General features: G+C 37.7%; 2 protein-coding genes across 4 annotated transcripts in view; both read left to right on the top strand.

The window, feature by feature from the left end:
* Positions 1–1,569: 1,569 nt before the first annotated feature.
* LOC110169886 (sodium-dependent phosphate transporter 1-A-like) lies at positions 1,570–7,449 on the top strand. The gene is given in 12 exon segments (XM_055162007.1): positions 1,570–1,711; positions 2,331–2,914; positions 3,000–3,140; positions 3,210–3,295; positions 3,378–3,474; positions 3,994–4,113; positions 4,434–4,637; positions 5,095–5,563; positions 5,885–6,019; positions 6,021–6,068; positions 6,194–6,278; positions 6,464–7,449. Coding segments are annotated over 11 exon segments (1,890 nt in total). The 5' UTR covers positions 1,570–1,711; positions 2,331–2,565; the 3' UTR covers positions 6,620–7,449.
* Positions 7,450–7,691: 242 nt separating this feature from the next.
* dtx1 (deltex 1, E3 ubiquitin ligase) overlaps positions 7,692–24,610 on the top strand; it is a 38,573-nt gene continuing 21,654 nt past the window's right edge. Inside the window, exons 1-4 of one of the 3 annotated variants that reach the window (XM_055161798.1) lie at positions 7,719–7,777; positions 7,874–7,963; positions 8,055–8,117; positions 8,432–8,967. In XM_055161798.1, coding sequence (XP_055017773.1) covers positions 8,721–8,967 — 247 coding nt within the window. In that variant the 5' untranslated portion in view covers positions 7,719–7,777; positions 7,874–7,963; positions 8,055–8,117; positions 8,432–8,720. Of the gene's footprint in view, positions 7,964–8,054; positions 8,118–8,431; positions 8,968–24,610 lie in introns of all 3 variants that reach the window. The other 2 variants (XM_055161797.1, XM_055161799.1) reach the window with 2 other exon arrangements.

The raw sequence follows: 24,610 nt of genomic DNA, 5'->3' as shown, positions 1-24,610 counted from the left end.
ATACTGGGAATATTATGGCAGTGTATTCCCACGTGGTAACTGAACAAATGGCCTTAGTAACACAATTATAGCAGATAATAATGACAACAACCTCAAAGAGAAAACAACATTTAACTTGCTTCATAGTGGCAGTTATAATTAAGTATGCATCAGAAGGCGCATCGTTGGCCAAGCCTTCTGGGAAAGTGTTTCCAGTTGGTCTGATCCTTCAAAAGATAAATCCCCATAAACAAACAAAGAAGCGCTTTGTAAATGTTCACTATACACCTTTAATCTCCTGAGAACATGATTGCACTAAACAACTGTCTTTGTATTGAAAAAAATTGCAACAACCGTTCTTAAGTGACACAACAGAAATCAGTTCAAAGCTTACTATATTGTAATTACTTTGTCAAACAAAAGGGTAATGTCTTTAGTTGTTTTGTTAAAGATTGGGATAATATGAAGAGAAGATTTTTACTATATCCTATAACAGTCTTGGATAACCTACATTAGAAATACAATTATTTCTAATCCAAGTTCTTCATTGTTGCAATAGCAAAATGGTCATAGGTTTTAGAGAAGGGGGTCAAAATGTTCCACAAAGGTGGCATTTAATAGGCCACCAAATACTGTGCAGTAAGTATGACTGAAGGGCACGTGGCAAGCAGTAATAATAAGTAATGAGGAGGAAGTCATCAGCACATTTGGGAGCACTGTAGCATTTCGGGAAAAGACAAATTATGCTGACTCTCACTGTAGCTCTAGTTTCTCAGTAAAATGGCTACTGATGGTTGATAAGTAACATCACCTGTTGCTTCACTTTTCCGCAGAGCACTGCATTGTTAGAATGACATTCACTTGCATAAAATTGTGTAAAACAACTGTGTAAGGTCTAACACTTAAAAATAGGTAAAAAATAAACAAACAGACAAAATAGACAAACATAAAAATGTGTAATGTTTAATTCAAGCAATACTAAAATAAGAATGTATATATGTGTGTATGTATATGTGTGTGTGTATGTATGTATGTATGTATGTGTATGTATGTATGTATGTATGTATGTATGTATGTATGTATGTATGTATGTATGTATGTACTTATTAGATATAGTCCCACCCGTTATTTGTCATATGACATATTACTCCCTTCCGGTCAAATGGAATTAGGCGCATGTATATAAGTGGCCACAAGATGGCGCCAGATGATGATGATGATGATGATGATGATGATGATGATGCAAAGATTATTACATTGCGGTCAGAGCCCCCTCCAGGCCCTCTCATTAGCATAGGATAAAAGTAGAAATAGCAAATGTCTTTGTTTAATGTTGGTTGCTACCTGAAGGGTACTGTTGGTGTCGTTATCAACTTTTAGATTCTTTAAAAATAGACAACCAACCATTGTTTCACTGTGGGGCCAATTTAGTGAATTTGAGGGATTTTCCTTCCTACCATAATAACATAGGCTACTATAATTATCCATGTGTCAACAAACAAGCTAAACATTAGCTTTAGCAGCAGCGGTCTCATGACCAAACTGGAAAGGCGTGTACAAAGCGGCCTAATATATAAACCGTGTACTCACCAAAGCCTCCGAAGTCAGTGTGCTGGCCTCGCCTCCTTTGTCCGCGGGTGGCAGATCCATTTAGTTTGCATAGATCTTTAAAAGCGCTTTTTTTTTTTTTTATGACATTCGGACACACTCACACAGATCTGCTGTGATCCACGTGAGTAAAAAGTTTGTTTTATTGCACTGTTTTGTCTCGAGTCCTTTAGTTTCACCTGTTGATATTTTGTGGTCAAAATTTCAATTATGCAAGACCGTAAGAAGATTAACATACCGCTATTTTCTATACAGAGTCAGTTTGAGAACAAATGTGTAATTATTTTCAGCTCTGGAGATCCCTTTGAAGTTTAAGTGGATTTATCTCTGATTTGGAAGAATTAGGCCCATTAGAAGTAGAATTATGTAACGCAGATGTGTATTCACACCTTTTTAATAGGTTTAGTCAAAGATGTGTGACTTTTAGTTTTATTTATAATTATTTGGCCAATTTGAAGAACATCTATGATTTATTCAATTGGACAATGTCTCCATACATTAAACCTCACATAGATGAGATTATAATTTTAATTTTAATTCTATTTTAGAGTAGTTGACATTTACCAAACAGGTGTGTGACTCTAATATGCACTTCCCTGTACTAAATCAATTGGATGCTGTAGTTATTGTGTTTGTTTAAGGAAATATGAGTTTACACCTCCATTGTTGTAATAAAACCTGTCTGAACTGACATTGCTAATCACAATTACTGTTTGCCTTTTTTTTTTTCTTCTTTTTTACAGCATTCATCCTAAAGCCCATTGACACCATGGAAATAGTTCCAGCCATTAGACTTTGTAATGTTATAATGAAGCCCACACATAAACCATGTTTATCTACGTAGCATCAAATCTACATAAAACAATTGCACTTGTATATATTTTTATTGTATTCCATTGCTATTTATTTACACACACATTACCTCATAGTATTTAATTTTTTCCTGTTTTTTTTTTTAAAATAAAACTACTCTTAAGAATGGATTCTACTACATTAGCAGCCTTTGCCACAGTCACAACTGTAGCACTCGCTACACAGTCTGACATGTCAGGCTACCTATGGCTGTTGATATTGGGCTTCATCATTGCATTTGTCCTGGCATTTTCTGTTGGAGCCAATGATGTGGCCAACTCCTTTGGTACAGCAGTGGGCTCAGGTGTAGTCACCCTGAAACAGGCCTGTATCCTGGCCACCATCTTTGAGACTGTGGGCTCAGTGCTGCTGGGGGCCAAAGTCAGTGAGACCATCCGAAAGGGTATTATAGATGTCCAAATGTACAATGGCTCTGAACATGTGTTGATGGCAGGATCTATAAGTGCTATGTTTGGTATGTGTATTTGTACTGTTCAAATATATTTATAATAAGGAGAAGTCTTTTATTTAGTAGTCTTTCTCATGTTTTTGACCCACAGGCTCGGCTGTGTGGCAGCTGACTGCATCTTTCCTGAAGCTCCCCATCTCTGGAACACACTGCATTGTTGGAGCCACAATTGGCTTCTCCATGGTGGCCAGAGGTCACCAAGGGGTCAAATGGATGGAGCTGCTCCGAATAGGTAAATATCCTGATAACACTAACACATATTATGTACAAATAAGTAACATTTTGTTTTCTACTTTCCCAGTGGCATCCTGGTTCCTGTCCCCTGTACTTTCAGGCATTATGTCAGCCATACTCTTCTATTTTGTTCGTAAATTCATTTTGAATAAAGTAAGACAGTTTTGTTTATATCTGGATACAACATTATAGTTGGACGTTTTGTTTCTGACTGGACACACACTCTTATTTTCAGGAGGATCCTGTTCCCAATGGCCTCAGAGCCCTGCCTATCTTCTATGCAATCACTATGGGTGTTAACCTCTTCTCTATCATGTTTACCGGAGCACCACGTGAGTATCACAACACCACATGCTTTTTGTCTGTTAACACAGACAGTAGTCAACATCTAATTGTAAAGAAGTTAAAAAGTGAAAAACTGCTTCTGGTGTGTGTTATGTCTGTAAAACAGTCATAGCAACAGATTTGTTACATTAACCGCAACAATGTTTATTCTAACCCTTTTACTATTTTGGCTTGAGGTAAGATGCCAGGGCTATTTAAAAAGCAGATATAGTGGATAGAGGTTTAAGTAACAAACTGTTCCTTTAGTAGCTTTTATCACTGCTCCACAAGCCTTGTCTGTTGGGTACTATCTGAGAGGAGCAGTGTGTACTGCCACTGATACTGAAGAGCCAACTGAACTAAAGCACACTTGAGTATGATTTTAGTCACATGACCACAGCTCACTATAGTAAAGAGGTTATCTTAAATAACAGCAATAATATTTGTTCGTGTTATCATTTTCCTAATTAGACTGTATATTCCATGTAAACAGCCTCTTAATATTCAATTTATCTTCCTATGTACAGTGCTGGGTTTTGACAGAGTGCCATGGTGGGGGACCCCTTGTATTTCACTGGGCTGTGCCATTGTTACAGCTCTCATAGTTTGGTTTGCGGTGTGTCCACGGCTCAAGAAGAAAATAAGACGTAAGTGCTGTATTATTTTTATTAGAGTTGTCCAAAAATTTTAATCTTTAAATGATAAAACTAGTATTACATTTTTAAATTTATTTACCTCTTCCACTTCACAAGCTCCACCATCTGAAAATCAGTTTTTAACTATTTACTTGATAATAGTACTAGTATTTACCTAAACGAATATTGTGTTGGAGTAGTTTGAATAACATTTATTTTTACAAAACTGAAAATTATATTGAAAGTTTCTATTAATTTGACTGACAGCAACTGTATCAAGTAGTGTAGGTTTCTTTTCATTCTTTTATCACTGAATATTTTTGATCTTTTAGGAGAAACAGCAGCTGCTCCTTGTGAGACTCCGCTGATGGAGAAGAGCCCCAGTAAACCAATGGCATTTCCATCAGTTCCCAAAGCACCTCCCCCCAAAACACCACCAGCCGAGAGCGAGAAAGTATCATTCAAACTAGGAGGCTCTGAAGAGACAGATTTGGATCATACTGACGTGGAGCCTAAGGATTCAGATATCAGCAGTGGTGAGTATTTATCACAATAAAAAATTATAGATTATTGTATGTATTACTTATATTATAGTATCACTTTTTAGCATAATTTTAATCACATTTACATTACAACTCTTTGTGACAAAGAGTACTTAGGGCAATGCAATATACCACAGAATAACTATCACAATATGACGCAATATCTATTTCCCTGTTGTTTTGCCTATAGAGCTTGAAATGAAAATTCATGACCAAATTCGTCCTAATTTCACATTTCTTTTTGTTTTATTCCTCATGTAGTCTTGGTGTTAGTGTAGTTAATATACACTAGTATGACTAGTAACTATTTTTTCTTATACCCTGCAAGTGCTTGGTGTACTATATTAGTGTATTAATAGTAGCAGTAAAGTGACTAGTGGCAGTAATATTAACAGTACTATTATTAGGACACTAGTTATGGAAAGTCTGCTATAATACATTTACTCTTTAGGGCTGAATGGCTCCCTTGGGCCCATGATGCTCACTGACCCTCACAGTGGTCGCTCTCACACCATCAGCAAAGACTCTGGCCTGTATAAAGACCTGCTCCACAAACTGCACAAGGCCAAAGTGGGAGAGTGCATTGGGGATAGTGACACAGAGGAGAGGCCTATCCGCAGAAATAACAGCTACACCTCCTACACTATGGCTCTTTATGGCATTCAGGACGACCCCAAGTACAGGGATGCAGTGGATGGGAGTTTTAAGAGAAGATCCAGGGTGGACAGTTACAGTAGCTACACCTCGTCAGTGACCACAGGCAGTGTTGGTCCAGATGTGGCTGTGGACACGGGGAAAGAGCCCACGGAGGAGGAGGATGAGCTGGAGATAGACCAACCCGCTGTTTCACTATTGTTCCAGTTTCTGCAAGTGCTAACGGCTTGCTTTGGATCATTTGCTCATGGAGGGAATGATGTCAGGTGAGTAGAATTCTGCAGGGGAGTGGTTTATAAGCTGATTACTTCATAGGAGTCCATTTAGATTTAGTAGACCTACATTAGTCTTGGTTTAGACTGAATAGTGCTGGTCTGTTGAATAAAGTTAATCTGCTTGCCATTGGTTAATATGCTTGTCTTTTATTCACCAATGACTGGTTCATTGTTTGATTTTCTAACTTTCTTTTGGTTAAATCAATAATTTTATTAAATCAAATTAATATGATTCTTCAGAATTCAGAATTACAGTAAAATCCTCGGTATATGTTTTTGATGGGTTTACGCTGTCTGTTATCTTTTTATTAGCAATGCAATTGGACCACTGGTTGCGCTGTGGCTTCTCTATGAGAGTGGTTCAGTGTTGTCTAATAGTCCCACTCCTGTTTGGCTGCTGTTATATGGAGCAGTAGGAATCTGCACTGGACTTTGGATTTGGGGCCGGAGTCATTCAGACTTTGGGAAAGGACCTGACCCCAATTACACCTTCAAGGTTTTTGTTGTTGTTTTTTTTTATTTTACAACAATGTTTTTTTCTTGAATTCTATACTTAAACTGGCTAATAATCTGATAACAATATATACAAGTACATAACCTGTATTGTTACTTGTTTTTCAGTGGTTTCAGCATTGAACTAGCCTCGGCTTTAACTGTTGTTTTGGCATCAAATATTGGTCTTCCTGTAAGCACAACCCATTGCAAGGTAACCTTAAGGTTAACTAAATAGGTTCAAAATTACACTATTTTCTCATAACTTGAGTTTATTAGTCTTTGTTTGTTATATGCATTTTATTGTGACTTTCAGTGCTAGAGTCTACTGTATAAATATGTAACCTCCAGCTAAATAAACAACTCGACTGGCAGTTAATCACAGATGTGTGTTTACAGGTGGGATCCGTGGTAGCTGTGGGATGGCTGCGCTCCAGGAAGTCAGTGGACTGGCATCTTTTCAGGAATATTTTTATTGCGTGGTTTGTTACTGTTCCCATTTCTGGACTTATCAGTGCCGCCATAATGGCCCTGTTCATATACATTATCCTGTGAAAATTTGTTTGTTTGTCACTGTAATTTGAATGACTCATTTATGACAAGTCATAAATTATATGTATTGACTGATTTTTTAAAAATCTTGTATATGGAACTTTATTTTAGTTTTCACATGATATAACAATTTGCCATTTAAAGTATTATATTTGATAATTTTGCAATGATTTTGTACATATTTTGTAATGAAAAGATAAAATGGTTATTTTATGATTTCACTATATTTTAATTTGAAAGTATTTTATATTTTACACTTTTTTTTCCCTCTAAGGTGGCAATTAGCAAATGGACTGTGATACCTGGATTTGAAAAATAAACTGTTTGGGGTCCAAATGCATGTTATTACTGATTATAACTAACGGCCACTGGAGGGTGGTGTTGTTTAAGTTATGACCACCTCATCTCCTTTGCCCATTGTTTTTATAACAAAAATATAGATATAATTATTGCCATTAAACCATAAAAAACAAACAAACAAAGAAACCCGAGTTATGGAGAGAAAAAAAGTTAATATTCTGTATATATGTTGTTTTGTCAATGGCAATAAAGTGATTTAAGGGCACGTAAATCTAGCTTAGAGAGCCATGTATAATGTCTAATGAATAATGTATATCGTTCTTTATACAGTCTGTGGTCTCCCCTTTATCTTTTATTAAGCCAAGCCAAGTATTAGTGATGGACAGTAGGTGGTGCTGGTGTTCGATTGATTTTATTTTATTTAAATTTTTTTTCAAACAATTACCCTGGAAAACATTCAGAAAATATATACTTTAAGATATATAATGTTATTTCAAATAAACAATTAGTACTTTTATTTGCTTATTTAACAATGTGTTCAGTCGTTACTTTAAGTGAGAATAGACCTTGACAAATCTATCATAATAAAAATTAATTAGTTAATATGGTGGAATCTAATACCTATTCCTTCTAAAAATCAATGTTGCGCAATGATGTCAAGGAATAACATGATCATATTGACATAGGAAGTCGTAGTTTTACTCGACCTTTAATTTGAAAATACTACGGAAAAAGCCATTTACTTCACTTACACTTAACAGTGTGGGGTCCCTATCAGAGGCTATCCTTACAGGTGCGCTTGGACCGCCGTGCGTAATAGTGAGCAACAAGAAATGCGCATTTACTTCACGAATGCATGATGTAAGCCTCACAGAGGAAAGTGTGCGACTACAACTGGTTATCTATGCATCCTGTTTTGTTAAACAGTGTAACTGGGGCATGCATTCACTTCAACAGCGGACCAACAAGCTGATGTGATCGGCTCCATATACACGGGAATAAAAACGACGTTTAGGCGCCAACATCGGACCATTCGAGCTAAAGGAGGTGTGTATGCAAAAAGAGAATTGTAAAGCGCAAACCGTAGGCTAATAGACATCGCACATGTGCCTTTTAAAACGCGCACCCTCTTTTACAGTCTTTGAATCTGAAATGCAGCGTTTACCTGGCAGATGTGGACGACCACCACTGCAGCCTACAGGTCTGGATCGCCAGCATCGTTTTCGACCAGGAACACATTGCTTGAAAATAGTAGTAGAGAAAAACGGAAGCGATTTTTTTTTTCATATGTAGTGAATATTGTCAGTGTGTCAGGCTTTCTGGTTTAATTCTTATGATGTTGTGATTAAATATCTCTAGTTGCCAAATGTATTCTCAACTCGTGCATGAAAATGCGTACTCAGATAAAACTAATATTTTTGATAAAAAATCTAGCGTGTTTCACCTGTGGATTGTTTTTCATTACTCTTATCCTGACTGTTTGTTGTTGTTGTTGTTGTTTTTTTCCCCCCCTAGATTGTGTCTAGGTCCTGTGGATCTAGCATAATTTGGCTTGAGGGAGAAACTAGAGAGAGAAGAAAGCCCCTTCCATCTCCACTGCGATATGACCTACACTGTCACAATGCCTTTTTGACACCGGTATGAGATGATTGAGGACTACAACTGTTAGAAGCTGACAGAAGCTTTTTGTTTGTGGTTACTGACACACCATGTTTCCGAGTGAGAGCTGATTGAAGTTGCAGTGGTGTAGTAGGCCAGGACTAAGCCAGCAGCTGAAGCGCAGACACCACGCACAACAGAGAAGATGGCTCGTCCCGGATCAGGGCTCAATGGGCTGGGATACCCCCCTCAGAACCTGGCCCGTGTGGTAGTCTGGGAATGGCTGAACGAACATGGGCGCTGGAGACCCTACAGTGCTGCTGTGTGTCACCACATCGAGAATGTTTTGAAGGGGGATGCCAGAGGGACAGTGGTGCTGGGACAGGTGGATGCACAGCTCTCCCCTTACATCATAGACCTGCAGTCCATGCATCAGTTTCGGCAAGACACAGGTAAGAATGACCCCAGATGCTAGTTTACTTGCATAAAGATCAAATCGTGATCTCATTCCACTGGCAGTATGCTCAGTATGGTGATGATGTGATTCAGGACTTCTCTCTTGAATTAAGTTCTATGCACAAACGCCAACTCACCACCAATTAATCTTGTTGGTCATCCTCTGTCATCTTCTGAGTGAGTGGCACGTGGATTTAAGTAATCACAGTGTAGTGTAAACTTACTGAAGCCCTTAAAGTCAATATTGTAACTTCATGAATCATGATCAAATCAAAATTGTGCTAGAGAATAGTGCTCTTGTCTCCTTTGTCAGCTGTATTCCACAAAGGCTCTTATTTTAATAGAAGTGTATAAAATGATGACAAAGCAGTTTCAGTATGCTTGAAAATTGAGACAGGAATTCCCATTTTTACACTATTGTATTGTTTAGAATAAATAACAGTTTAATCTGAAATTTGGACCAGATTTTATTTTGGTCAGTTTTGGGACAGATTTTGGTTGCCACTTGCAATAACAGTGTTGAACTAGCACACATGATTAACAGGGTCGTGGGGGCAGTAGAAATGATTAATCGTTTATTCATACAGTAGTCTGTTGATGCTGCTGCTGGTGAGCTGTGACCTTGCCAAAGGTCACCGCGTTTAAGAGGACATGCATTCATCAAACCAGCAACTGCCCGCATTAGCTGCTCCACTGTGGTCCATCTATTTGGAAGGACATACATGGATGTTGGTTGGTTTAAACATTTGCAAAATTTCTGTATAGTAGCATTACCCTTATTGTTGTCACACAAAGTAATAGGTGACTTTTTGATACTACAGTTATCAAAATGTATGTATTTAGTTTGTAAAAATGTAGCTCACACTTCTTTTTTTGTAGCTCCTGTAGTCTTATTGCATACCCTTTTATTTTACTATAGCTTTATCTGATACAGCCCTTGTTTCCTTCAATGATTCAGTGATTATATTTGCAAATAGTGTTACATTTTCCATTGCAGATTGTGGCTGTGACTGAGGCTTGTATATTTTCTCACATCTGTGTTGAACTCACCTGCTGCCCTCCTGTTTGAAGCAGACATGTGTGGGAGGTTTAAACAGCTGCTGGTCCAAGCTCTCCATCTCTCGCTGTCTGAAATAGAGCTGCAGAAATTCTTTGAATGTATAAGCGCTTTTTAAAAAATCAAACAAGATAAAGATGCTCTGATAGTGAGAGCCATTACCCTCAGGGACAGCCCTTCTAGTCAGAGATTACATAACTTAGAGACCACTCTCATGATAAGGGAGTTTGACCCTGCCATGTTTCCATTAGAATTATGTCCTGTCTGTGACATCTTTTATTGTTGACAGCTTTATTGCTTTTACTGGTCATAATTTAATTGTATATAATTATATTGGTGGTGTATGATTAGTGCAATGCTAAATTAAATGATCAAATATGATGCTAGAGTTCACCTTATATGCATAATATAAATTATTTGTTCTGTTTAATTCCAACACAGTATCTGACATGTTTTTGTGTTACAGTATTGCAATTAAGATAAGTATCAGTTATTACAATATTAATATTTCACAAAAAGGTGATTGATTTAATAGTCATGAGTGTTGTTCCTGATTTGATCGTGAAATTAGTTTTGCTTCATGTTTTTGTTAGTCCAGAGCTTTGTTTCTCATGTATAGTAACATCATATATACAGTATTTATCCTGTTAAAGGATACAAAATGCTTCTCATGACAGAATATTACAAGTGTGCTGTTCCTCCATCTTGTAACATGTGGCGAAACAGGCTCAGGATTGGTTTTGCTATGTGGTACACTGAAGCGGCAAAACAATACAGTTGTGGTTGGCTGAGTATCTGCTGTTTGTGTCCCCTCTGAGCACCACATGAGTCTGGATGTGCTTGAATGAGATGAGCCACTGAGCTGTGTGTCATGTGCCCAGTGCCGTGTCTGTCTAGTCTCTATTCACCTGGGATAAACCCCCCTTTTCATACTGTATCTTCAATTACGGAGTCCAAATTTCTATTTTGACAAATGCTGGAGAACAGTCCAAGCCGCTACGAGGTAACTGTCAGGTTGATATTAGGAGCTACAGGAATGCTTTATGAAACTTTGAATTATGATTGTTCAATTTAGAGATTGGTGATACATTAGTGCTTGGTACTGGTGATATCAGGGGATATTTTCATTTTCATTTTACTATTTCTAATGGAAATTAAGATCGAGAGACACATGGAGAAATATACATTACATCCCTGACATGCATTTGTTGATATAGAGAGAAACTTTTTGGATATTGTTGCTTTGAAGTTGAAAACAAACTACAGGGACCTATCCACTATGGTGAACCATATGTACTGTATATAGTTTTTAATATTCTGTGTATCATGTCAGTAGGACCTGGTGTGGCCCTCTTGGCTTTTTAGGGGAACCCTTCTTTCTCCCTGTGGCTTTGGGAGGGGCCCCTGTGGGACTCAGCCTTCCAATATTACCATGACAGCCTCTCTCCAGCTCCCTCTAATCACTGTACAATGACGACAGCAAACACACCACAGATACTGCCCCAAAGCCCTTGTAGCCCAAACACATGTGTATCTAGTTACCTTCCATAAACTTCAGCTTAATACACCTTCTTAGTCCAGTTTTCAATGTCCCATGCTGTGAAAACTGCCTAGGAGCTTATGTACTGTGCCACAACAATGGTGGCAAATATGAGGATATGATGAAGATGATATAAATTGTCACAGTTTTGCATCTTTGTGCAAAATGTTGATCAAAAACCTCCTGTTTAAGAAAATCTAAACACATCTCCGGTTCAAAACCATGTATTCCACATGAACACATTTTGTATTGTTTTTTTAATATAAAGATTTCAAAAAGTCTATTATAAGTGGGACTATTTAAGTTTCACTGTCTTTTCTGATTTGTCCTTTATGAATGTATGTGGCTGGGGCACTGCACTTACTGGGTGGAACTGGAAACATTCCTTTTAAGATTTCCACTTTTGGTTCAGAGAACAGAGCACGATCAGTTTGGAAAAGGACATGTGTCTATCTTGTTCCAATACGGTCTTATGAAAATAATTCTTTAAAAAAAAACATTTTGTTTTCAAATTTTCATGGAACACTGATGGAGAACTGAAAGAACAGAAAGCCACCCAAAACGCAACACAAAGTTGCCAACTTGATCATCTGTGTTATCAGTATACATGGAGGTCAGTGTCGTTTGGTTGAGAATGGCGCTATAGGCTGAGGCAGGACTGGCCCATGTCCAAGAGCATCGATCTGCTCTTCCCCAGAGAGGTGTTGGGGCCTCTGAACACTGCTGTGGACTGATCCCCTTTCACTACACCCACAGCCAGCGCAAACACACACGCTTATCTGCCACTTTGATCCTATACCAACACTTGTGAGATGGCCATTACACAGTGCACTTATTTCTGCTGCCATCTGGGCTTCCACTCTCACTGAACTTTGATTTGTATTTTTACTAACAAGAAGGGGCACTATGAAAACCTTAGTACAATTTATACTAATATAAATTTATTAATCTGCCGACTAACATTGTCACATATGACAATGTTGTTTACTGCCTGTAGCTTTATGCTTTAACAGCACAGTGGCCTGGGGGGTATTTCATCAAAGTTGTTTAACAAATCCAGGCTTATCCTGAAATCCTGAGCTGAATCCAGCTCTATCTTTAGCTTAAGCCTCAACTCATTCCATGATAGAAATAAGCCGGGTCTAACCAAAGCTAATTCATGGCTGAAGTTTAAGATGTGCTTTGTGCATGCTCAGGTGACTCTGAGAAGGCCAGAGCAATGAAAATGAAATGAAAATTTTATGTTTCTTATGATCTGACTAAACGAGAGAGGAGCAACAACGTAGTTTGATTTGGGCCACGGAACTTTCCGGTCATTCTGATCTGAGGACTCCCCCCTCCTCTCCTGTTTGTTCCTCCTCCTCTCCCGGTTGCTTCATGGGTAGAGAGGATGCGGGGTAGTACATGCGGCGCTTAAGTTTCGTTGTGCTTAAAAGTAAACTGAACTCTTCTCATGTAGCTTAACAAGAAACAATGAAAACTGCGCCAAGGTGTTTGCAGTCTGACAGGGAGCGAGAGACGAGGGATTGAAGAGAGAGACAGACGTGATGAAGGAACGGACAGACAGAACCACTGTTATCCTCAGAGTCCAAACCAGCATCTGTCTGTGTGTAAAAGCTACACTGCCCCTCACAACAGCCATGTGTAAGATCATTTTAATGGAATAATGGCCATAGGCTTTCATATGGTTTGTGCCTTTTTTGATGAGTGAAACATCCACAAATCTTTAAAGAAGGTCTGAAGAAACAGTTCGCCTGGTCCTGACCAGGTTTGTTTCCGGGTGCTTGTTACTGTGGCAGCTCGGCGCCACCTCTGGTTAGTCACACTGGTGGAATGGAACTGAGGCTTTGACAAGCCTGGATTGGCCAAATAAGTCAAGCTTTCGCTTTAACTCGCTTCAAGGAATACCCCCTGTAGGTATTTTGGTAATTTATTTCATGGTAAATTATTCTTTAAACATCACTGGTTAAGCAGTCAAATCCACTGACCCACATGTTGGCTGGTGGGATTCAAGCTCCAACAGATGAATGCTGTTGTGTCCTTGGGCCAGACACTTAAGCTACCTCGCCCCCAGTGTTTCTGTACACTGGTGTATGAATGTGTGTGTGAATGGGTGAGTGGTGCCTTGTTGTAAAGCGTTTTGAGTGCCTTTAAGGTAGAAAAGCGCAATATAAAAATGTTACCTCTTACCATTATCTTAATTGTATTTTTCTTATTTATTCTGTAGTTGCCTTGAAAATATTTGCTGGACTTTTATAGTCAGTAGTTGATTAAACATGAAATGCTGTGTGCTTCTTGCGCTCAGATTCCCACAAGTGCTGGTGACTCAACTTGGTCCAGCCCTTAGTGGACTGGACTGGTGATTCAGCTACATCTCTGTACCACTAGATTCAGGTCAATAATGGCATCCAAAAAAGAATACTTGTATAGCTTATCTGATTTAAAATGTTCCTCACCTTGTGCAATTTTTCACCATTTCTTGTCTGATTGGCAAAGTATTTGTGTGGGAGTGTGGTGGGGACTAAAAATAGTTTATAATAGCAGATTTAATTGTCTTCATGTGAATAGTTTTCAGGCCTCTGAAACTGTTGCTATAGCTTGCTTCTCTACGCATCATTTCATGTGCTAACAGAGCAGCAAAGGCTCGACACAGTGAAACTCCTTCCTAAGCAAAAAAGGACAAATCTGTAACAACATGCAAATTTGAAATGTGATATTGAATTTGACAGTATAACCTGACGCAGGAATTTTTCAGTGGGTGTGAGTGACGGCGGGGTTAGAGCAGTGGTTCTCAACCCACCAGTACTTTGGGATCTTTGTAGTGGTACCTGGAAGTTTTACTATTACTACATTTCATAATGTGAATAAAAATGCCATCTTTTCAAAATAAATGTAAAATTGTAATTCTAAACTCTGTAATTTGTTACATTGATATCTGTATTTTGAAATGCAGCACCATCCCTATTCATTTGTTTTATTTCATACAAATATAGTATAAAGCATTTCATGAGGTACTTGGTGAGAAAAGTTTGTTAGCCACTGTTGTAGAGATTTATGATGTTCCTGTGTGGTGTTTGATAGTGAACCATTAGGTCCAATGTTGTAAGAGTGGCCCCATGTGAGACTATAGAGATAACTCTATCAGAGGCTGCTGGCTGCAACTGGACCATTGTTTTGGTAGCGTGTGACTGTGAGAAACCACCTATCCTGCTGACCTCATGGCCTAAACCCCTAATTGAGGTGTACTATAAATGCAGCAAACAGCAGCTTTCTGGGCATGACTTTTTTTATATGCAAGGGCTGAACAGCACTTGTGGTGTGCATGACCTCTCTAAGCACATGTCCGAAACTGTAGTGTGTGCTTCGTATTTATTTGACACGTAGTTTCATATTTATTTAATAGCTTGTGTGGGATTGGGTTTGGTGGTCTGTAGGAGGAAGCCATATAAAGGATTCCCGCTAGTACGTGTTGAAAGGTCAGGGGCCGCATGCATCAGCTCTGAATGTGAAATCCCTGTTGCATCAGATTTAGCTGTGATAAAAGTGTTAGAAGATGGAAGTCTAAAAACAAATGGATCAAACGATGAGTTCTCTTGGCTAACCTACTGGAAGTAAGAAATATAATGTTTACAACTCAAACATCATGTTAAAAGAAAGCTGCAGTGTAATTTGAAAATTGGGGCTGGGTGCAGTTAAATTATACTCTGTTGTTCCTTTTGATCCCTGGTGAACAGAGATGACACTATAGGAAATTTAACTCAGCAGTCCCTGTGTGAATAATTAATAAAAACTTGCAACTTACTCTTACTGAATTTATGAACAGTTTTGAAATTTTAATCAGTGCTGCAAATGTATTAAATAATTTCATCAAAAAGCTAAGATAAGCACAGAGGAGACTGTTGTAATGATTTCCTCAAGTATGTTAAGGTTACTCGAGTCAGAGTTCAGGTAAGGCCATTTGTTTGGAACGAGAGAAGATGGATATAGATACAGTTTAGCCACTTGCACTGAATGGGAATGACGAAGAAAACGAAATGGGGTTCAAATCCTGACCTGGGCGGTATTATTTTTAAAAGATTAACAACTTTCTTTTAATTTTTAATCGTGTGGCTCACAGGTTGTTGATTTTAGACCATTCTACCTTTTTAAAATCAAATATAAGATTCAATTACGAGTGTGGTCTTCTATTTGAACTAATATGTCACCTCAAGTTAATTGTTTTTAGCCTAATTGGCAAACACATGTGTTGTATAGAACCCAAACGGTGCTTCAATATCAATGCGGTGTCTTTGGTGGCCCTGAGCAGCTGGCTACCTTCCACATGAATGGCGCCAGAATAGGGCCTGGTCTAACACAGAGCAGAGTACAGAGGAGCTGTGCGACAGAGGTTAGAGAGCAGCACAGAGAACAGAGGCAAAGCTGGAGCGTTTCTCTGATGGAAAGCGACAGTTTGCCGACGGGGGGATAATAACATTGAAAGACCCTCAGCTGTGCGCATGGGCTGCTTTTTCACTCTCACACACGCTTCAGTCTTGTTAAGATGAAATGTACCATGTAAGCCACCTCTATTCTCATACAGTCCATCTATTAAGATCATTCACTATTCCTGATTTATGAAAATGTAACATTGTACTTAGTATGTCATATTTCTATGCTGGCATTTGTTCATAAATGTGTTATAGGCTGTTGTGGAAATTATTGTTTAGGAAGAAAATATGTTTTTTTGTAGTATGTATATATATTAGTGCTTAATTCAGGGATGTTGTTAAGGAATTTTGAAAAAAAATAATGAATTATTTGTTTTTACAGTTTACAGTGTTTTTAAGTTCATAGTTGTGCCTTGGCAGAAATCATAATTCAATCTAACACTTTTTTTTTTTTTTTTTTTAAATAACAGCTTTGCATGGTACTATTATTATACATGATCTGTTTCTGATGAACATTATTTGTGATAAACTGCCGTTACTGGATTGTTATTGTTAGACCTGTCACAATAATTACTATATGGACTTATTATTCAATACATGAAAGATGTAACAATATTTTTTGTGGTCAGTATTGATCATTTGTAAATTTTCTTTGCACTACTACGAAATGTACAGTTATTTGTTGGAGATATTTATAATGTTTAAGCCGTAAAAGATTGAATTAATGACTTCTGTGCCTCATTATAGATAGAAACTAAGCATTAAAGTGTTTCATTCTGCTGCTGATTTATTACAGCCGATGATTTTTTGCAATATCGTACATTTAGAATTTAGAATTGGTGGTAATCCTGCTTTAGGGTTATTGTGTGAGTGGCATAATTTAATTTATTATTATTATTATTATCATCATTTATCGTCTGTATTTTCATCAATATATCTCACATAAAAAATTTTTATCATGACAGGCCTATATATTTTTCTGTAATTTGCTTCACATGTATCCACTGATTGCATAAAGGCCTCACTCACTATCTGCTGCTCAGACCTTGTTCACATTTCCTTTGAGTCGGTCCTAGAAATCCATTGGCAATCCCCAGGTATTTGAATGGGGACACAACCCTCCACATTTGATCCAGCGCTTGGCTTTCATCTTCTTAAGTGGATATCTTACTGCTCTATCAGGGAAGGAGCGCTAAATCTACCCTGCACGCGGCTGTGGGTCTGGAGGGTCAGCCACTCCAGAGATCTGGAGTCTGGTAGCACTCTGCTGGCCCTGTAGGAGTTATAGTGCAATTTATGGTCATTTTAACATGTTTTTTTCTATAGAAAGCAAAGGAGAGAAATCAGTTTGTCGACCGGACAAAAATTTTGTTCTGTCGAATACGTTTTGCAGCTCATCCGAGCCGTTTCTTAAGTTCTGGTCAGAATGCTGGTGGACACTTCTGTCTGCAGTCGACACTGATTTCTCTCCTTTGCCATGGATTCTACCTGGATGACTCGGGGCTTTCTCACACATATAGTTACTGTAGTATAGATTTTGTATAGTATAGGATTTTTGCTTCAGGAACATGCCAAAGGGCTAGAACAAATGGAATATGAACTGGTTATAACATTATCAAAGACCCTTTGACCTGGAATATTATATAGCCTAATAAAAACTGGTTCATGAGATGTAAGTTGATAGTCAGCATATTTTGGATTTGCTAAAAAATTGCTATTTTCACATTGAAAAAATGATTATATTATGAAGTCAACTTATTTATATTGATTTAAATTATTACCTGTTAAACCTATTTTATTTTAAATTAGACACAGTCTTGGTGCCTTATGCAGCAAGATGAATTCTTGGGGTATTAGAATCTGCCACTGCTGCTGCTATAATGCTGAACGGCATGAGGGTTTGTTGAAAGTCAAAAGTGAAGCACCCAAAGAAATAAGAAAACACCAGTGATGGCCGATCATAGGTCTGTTTTAAGCAATATGCTCTTTTTAACCAAAGATAAAAGGGTCCATAGGAAAACCTTTTTGTGGAATTTGTGCACTTGTGTTCCACTACTGTATATTATTCTGTAAAAGTTTGCTTTCTCTGCTGTTCTGATGTTTTGCCCAATGAGCGTGAAATATTAGACTGAAGGTTCTGCCTTTTCTCCATTGCTTTCCTAGATTGATAGTATTGGGTCTACAACCATTATACTGAAAATATAACTATTTTTAATAATGGAGGATTTGTTGAGTGGATTTTGCAAACTTAACCTATGCCCATAGGGAGTGAAAGACCAGCAGTCCATGGTTTATGAACACTAGGCTTAGACATGGCCTTTTCTTTTGTTCTGTGCATTGTCTCATAAGAAAAAACAGTCTCTTAGCCAACTTTAGCTCAGCCGCAGCATGACAAATCTCTAAAGCTCAAAGCAGAGTGGCTCCCTCAAAGGCAGACAGTCATCGCCGCTCCAGCCTAAGCTATCTATAGGACAAAGGAAGGCGTTTGAGTGCTCTGCTGTATCTCTGCTCACACATGGGTCCATATTGAGAGGCATACCCTTCTATATGCTGCATTTATTCATGTATGTTTGGACAGTGCATTTAGAGCTTTTTAGTATCAATAATTGTTCAATTGAGTGTCCATTTTAAATACTGATAATACCTATCAGTATTTAAAATGACTAGTATCTGAATTTCGATACTTTTGACAACCCTACAACGTTCACATTGTTTGAAGAACTTGTAAACGATTCTACATCATTTCTACAAATCTCCGCCTGCAGACTTTAACTTTGAAGTAACATGTGTATGACTTGCCTTGCTTTTTTTTATAAATGAGAAGTTGCATAACATGTCTACAACAGGTCCACTATCCTCTGTGTGCTCTCTGGTCCATCACTTACTCTGATTGTTCTTAGGCAGGGCACGCTGTAGAATATTAATGTAGGTGTTCCTTTGTCTGTGTCACCTGTAAAGTGCTTCTAAATCACGGTTCCTGGGAAGAGTCCAGTGGGGTCCAGTGAGTGCTCGAATACCACCCATCAGACACACTGTTGCACCTGTTAAAATGCCCATCGCACTATACTGCCTTTCCCTACAACATTTATTATTAATTGCAGCTTGGAATAGAGGTGGAGATTTATATCACAAACGCCTTGAGTTGAATTTTTATTATAGATGTGGCCGTTGCTAATAATAGATGGCTCTCAACCATTACATAATAGAATTAAGGTTGTGTATTACAGATATTCCTGTGAATTATTGTTTTATCAAATTTGAGTAATTTCATTACTATTTTTGATATTTTCATGGCATCTCAACTTGTTTTGAACTTTTGGTTAGTGTACATATTTGTGCAAAATTACTTATCTAGAAATACTGCCAAAGAAATTACTAAATTATTTTAAACTGCCTAATTCTAGCTCCATGCAGGCTCCATGTAAAAAAAAAAAAAATCAGTGTGCAGGACAGTCCTCTCATTGTACTTAGGAGAAAACGGATAACGCTCTTCCTAAAAAACACATTCCCACGATGAAGCAGTCTATAATTCAGCACTTTCCACTTCCCCTTATTCACAGTCCAACTGATGACCCAGGACCAAGTGAACAAGTCCGTCTGGTCTTGACATTTTCACTCTGGGTAGTGTTAAGTCTTTGATACATTGCTTGTTTCATCATTACATGTCCCTCATTTTATAGCAGCCTGCGACATTTACCTACTGCACGAAGGTGTTTCTATGACTGCTAATGCTCACTCACTCTCAAAGATAGGAAAAAAGGCTTCTTTTTTAGTAATCAAGATCAGGCATCATTTTGGGACAGGAGAAAAAGAAAAAAAATGATAAAATTCTCAACTTTATTCTGTGGTTTTCAATTAATTTTACTTTAAGATACAGGCGGTGAGGCACCAGTGTGGTCTTTTTGGTGGTTCTTAGCATGCATAAATTAATAGTGATTTTATTAATTGAAAACAGGTGATCATGTGTTTTTAGTGGTTATATAATGCTACAGAGTTGTTTTATTTACCCTATTGAAATGGAAATCTAGAAATGTTGGTTTGGGCTGCTGAAACATAAGCTGAAATATAGATCTTTCCACCCACTAATTGAAAGTGAGAATTGACTGTCTAACTTGCGTCAGTCTAATGAAACCGTGTCATTCAGTCTTTCCCACAGTTCCATCATATTAACACTGATGAAAAGTGACCATTATGTAAGCTACAGTAACAGTGTCCCGCCCAGCAGACATTTCCTTTGATAAGACTTAAGTGTGGCTGACAAAAGTGATGAAAATCGTGCCTCAGCAAAGTCATATTTACATCTCAAAGTTCCTGCAACCAACTTGTTCCTTCTATGCCTCCTGTGCTGTCTTATAATTGAATAAGGTCAAACAGTAGGAGGAGATCTGACTCAATCTGGCTGACCTCACAATGGCTTTTGTTTTGTCACAGTTTCTTGGAACACTTTCTGTTTCTTCAATGTAGTGGTTAAGATGTTTTTCTCTTTATGAAAAAGTGGAGCCTGTGAGGGGAGTTTATTCCCCAACTGGAAGTGTTGCACTGTTCTCTAGTATCAAAGTGGGATTTTTGTTTTGGTTTTATCTCCAATATATTCTCAAACAACTGAAACTTTTTATATTCACAACAAAACTGATACTCAAAAGCAGACAAGCAAGTCCTTACATGTGTGTGTTTGAAAATGTTGTGCTTTGCTTCAGAGTGTGTGCTGTGTCAGACTTGTGGCCCTGCAGAGACCAGTGCTCTCCTGTACAGGGGCTGTAATGGCCAACATAAAATATGGTGTTGTCACAGATAAATGGTGCACTGCATCAGAGCTGTGGGTTTGGACACGTGTGTCACAACAGAGCGGTCTGTGCTACCACGTGAATAATATTTAATAAAAACTTTGTCTATACATACAAGCCTTACAATGCACGAATAATCAAGGGTTGTGTTCCATTGTGATTCATAAATCAAAGTCCTTAATAAAAGCAAATAAACTGCAACTTAAAACTTGTAAACTCTGGAGCACACCTAAACCTAGCTGTTTCTGTTTCAGTACCAATTCCGATACTGTGACTTTAAGTATCTGCCGATATCAACTGATTCCAATGCAGGGACTAAAAATAGACTTTATTTGACTAAAAACAAGATATATTGTATATATTGACAAAATGTGTTTAGCTCTTCTTTATCTTTCAAATAATTACAGAACAACTTTGCATTAAAAAAAGCTAAAATATTATGTCACCAACTATGATCAGTAAATAGTCTTATTACATCAATTTATTGGCCCAACCAGGTGATACTGATTGGTTGATTTTCATTGGATATTTGTTATCTGTTTAGCATTGGTGCATCTCAACACAATTTGAGTTGATTTGTAATATGTATATTGTGAGATGGTGAGATTGTTACATTTTGTACAACTGAACACTTAGAATAGAATTGTTGCCATTGATTAATGTACTTAAATGCAGTGTCCAGTGTGTATTTAAAATAGCTTTGCTTATAACCTTCAAGTCAAGCTAGACAATAGTAATTATCTATACACTGGACCAATTAGTATCACAATATATTATTGCTTGCTACTTCTGTGGCAAATTGTGCTGCCAAGTTAAAAAGCTCAGAAGCATGCGGTCGTGAAGAGTACGTGGCAGCTGTCAAGGATGTTGCAATAATGAGCCTCTACCTCACTGAGGAAAAGCAGCACGAAGCCCACATAATTAACTATAATGTCAGAATATTGCTGAAAGAAAAGTTCAGACAGAAATCTGGCTCAAGTTGTTACAAAGGAGTCTTGTAACTAAAGAAAGTTATAATGTAGTCCTGGGTTAGTGACAGGTGCTGGACTGAGGCATGAAGCTGCTACATCAACACTTTCACCTGTGTCTTGGGAGTTTCTAGATCATGATGGGAATAAACATCAGCGTAATGTGTGCTATACTCCTAAATTATTTTCTACGCTCCTAACAGTGTTATGAGGTGTCCTCCAGGGCCATTTCACTGCATTGATGTCCTTTAGTTGTTTGTTAAATCATGGGCCCAAATTATTTAGACAACACAATATCACTATGGAAAAGTACAGATGATAGTTAATTGCTGAAAAAATACTTTTCAGCAAAACAGAGATAATGTAACTTCATATATACAATAATATATAGGCCTTTGTGTTGTAATCTGATTAAAAAACATAAATACACTTCATTTTAGGTAATAGTACTCATTTTAACACAAAATACTAATTCATTCTGCCCTTTATCAATGCTTGTTTGAGTATAGTTTTGTTGCTAGTTTTAGTATTGATTAGTGTGGGTGTCTGTCCATGTATGGTGTTTATTGCTGTACATTTAGAAGGTTTGTAATTTGTTCATTTTATTACACATCATGACTTACTATTGTACACAGCAAAGTGTTTTTGCTCAAGTTTGTATCCTCTTGATTCACACAGTAGGTTATTTCAGGGTCTGTTACTCCACTGCAGTACTATAGGCTTTTGGCATGCGGACAGCACTGTAACTTCATTGTTGGCTTCTCTTTGTTTCTCTAGTACACGCAAACACTGCATCACAACTGGCTGGCTGGCTCCCCTGTATTGTATTGAGACTTGAAGAGAGCAGTGGGGTGGAGGGGAGGTACATGAAGCTAGGGTGCAGCTTCACCACTTTTGCTTAGCACTTTGTCTTCACGCTGGCAGGAAAACTGTATTAGCAGGCTACATTTTTTTACTGCAACGCTAACTTTTGAAGATTGAAGCATCTTTTTATTGTTTGTTGGCAGAAAGTGTCTCTCCTCTACAAACTTCCTAGTGTCCTTGTGACCTTCCTTCCTTTTTCACAGCACTTTCTTTGCATCTTTTTTTCCCCTCTCTCTCTCCACCCAAACAGCCCATTTGCTCTTTTGCATTTATCACCATTGCTGACAAAGAGACAAGGACGCTTAGGGGAATCCAAGTGGCTTCTCGCTACCATAGCTCATTATGAAAACGTGCATTCAGAGGAAAATTAACTGTCATCTCACGAATTATGGAGATAAAAAAAAGCCCAAATATGTGATTTCTTTTGTACAATGTTGTTTCTTTTACTCTTGGACAGTTTTGTTGTTAAATGGACATGAAGTACAAATAACAATGAATCCACAATTTAAAAAAAAAGCTGTTTTGCAGATACCAATTTTATTTATTATAATTGCAAAGGCCCATAAATGTATATTAAGTTATAGTAAAGTTGACAAACTTTCAGTTTTGTAAAAATACCAATAACTTTGTTGCATGATTGTGTAAACATACATATTTTTCCCAAATTTTGCTTCTTTTTAAATTTTTCTTTGTCACAGATATAGATATTGGAACTAATATTTATTTTCCCTAAATAAATATGATTTACAAAATAAATGCAGGCTGTTATCCATATTAAGTTTTTGTATTACAGGATATAATGTATTATTGTAATTGTATTATAACTTATTACAGATTTTTACTTTGATGTACAGGTATGACTTAAGTTTTCCTCAAAAGTATTTTTCCATTTTAAAGTCGGTCAAGGCTGAAGTTATTGTTTGTCGATGTCCTTTTTGTGGCTATAAAGGTGTTTTTTTTTTTTTTGTTTTTTTTTTTCAAGCGCTTCCCTGGGATTTGAGAACAAACATGCTTCAATTATTTTATTCACGTCCCACATATTTGAATTTATTAGCATATTCATGCACTGTTTATATGACATTATGAATGCTATGTAATGAACACACTGATTGCCTTTGCACACAGTTTATAAATTGTTTGCTCAGTTATGTAAAAATAGAATAGCTTGGGTAGAAACACGATCAACAATCAATTTAGAAAAGTAAATAATTTCTCCACTCTAGTCACTTTTATGTACTGGTTGTATAAATGTTGCATATTTTCTTGTTTGTCAATTGTAAGGTAAATGTCTTTTATAGTTGACTTTTTGTTGGATTTTTCATTGAACTAATGTTTTGTTTTTCTTAGGAGATCATTTTGATCTCATCATGTTTGGTTTGTCATTTGTCTGTGGGTTGAATCCATACCAAACACACTTCAGGCAACATTGTGCATTGAGTTTAACATCATAGAGCATAATGTCCTCTTCCTTTTTAGTTAACGGGTAAAAATGCAGTGCAATGTTTTAATGGGCTCTCCGCTGCCGCCCCTGGGGAAATTGGAGAACCTTGTCAATTATAAGGATGTATTATGGAGCACTATAGCATTAAGCACAAGGTGATGCAGGCTGTGATGCAATGACACACGTTTCTGCTCTCTGTCCAAGAAGCAGTGCGTAAGTGCAGGCTGTGGTCCCGCGAGTGACAGGGCGGAAAATGTGAAGAATGGCTCAGGGCCGGAGTTGGTGGTGAGCCAAAGAGAGACGAGGGTGGAGAGAAAGAAGGGGGAGAGACAAGAATGGAGAAAAAGAGTTGGCAAAAGGGGGTTGGGAAAGAGAAAGATGAGATGGAGGTAGATGGAGTGAAGCAGACTGAGAAGGGGGTGGTAGAGAAAGGGGAAAGAGAGGGAGAGATGGAAAGAGACAGAAATGAAGGGAAGAGAGCTGGAGTCAGAGTGAACGGGGGATGGAGGAGAGAAAGATGAAAGTGGAGATAGGAGGACTGAGGAAGATAAGAAGAGA

The sequence above is a fragment of the Boleophthalmus pectinirostris genome, unplaced genomic scaffold (assembly GCF_026225935.1).
Source record: "Boleophthalmus pectinirostris isolate CB_2022bp ecotype Guang Dong unplaced genomic scaffold, ASM2622593v1 HiC_scaffold_4, whole genome shotgun sequence".
Classification (NCBI taxonomy): Eukaryota; Metazoa; Chordata; class Actinopteri; order Gobiiformes; family Gobiidae; genus Boleophthalmus; species Boleophthalmus pectinirostris.
This window is presented reverse-complemented; position numbering and strand designations above follow the sequence as displayed.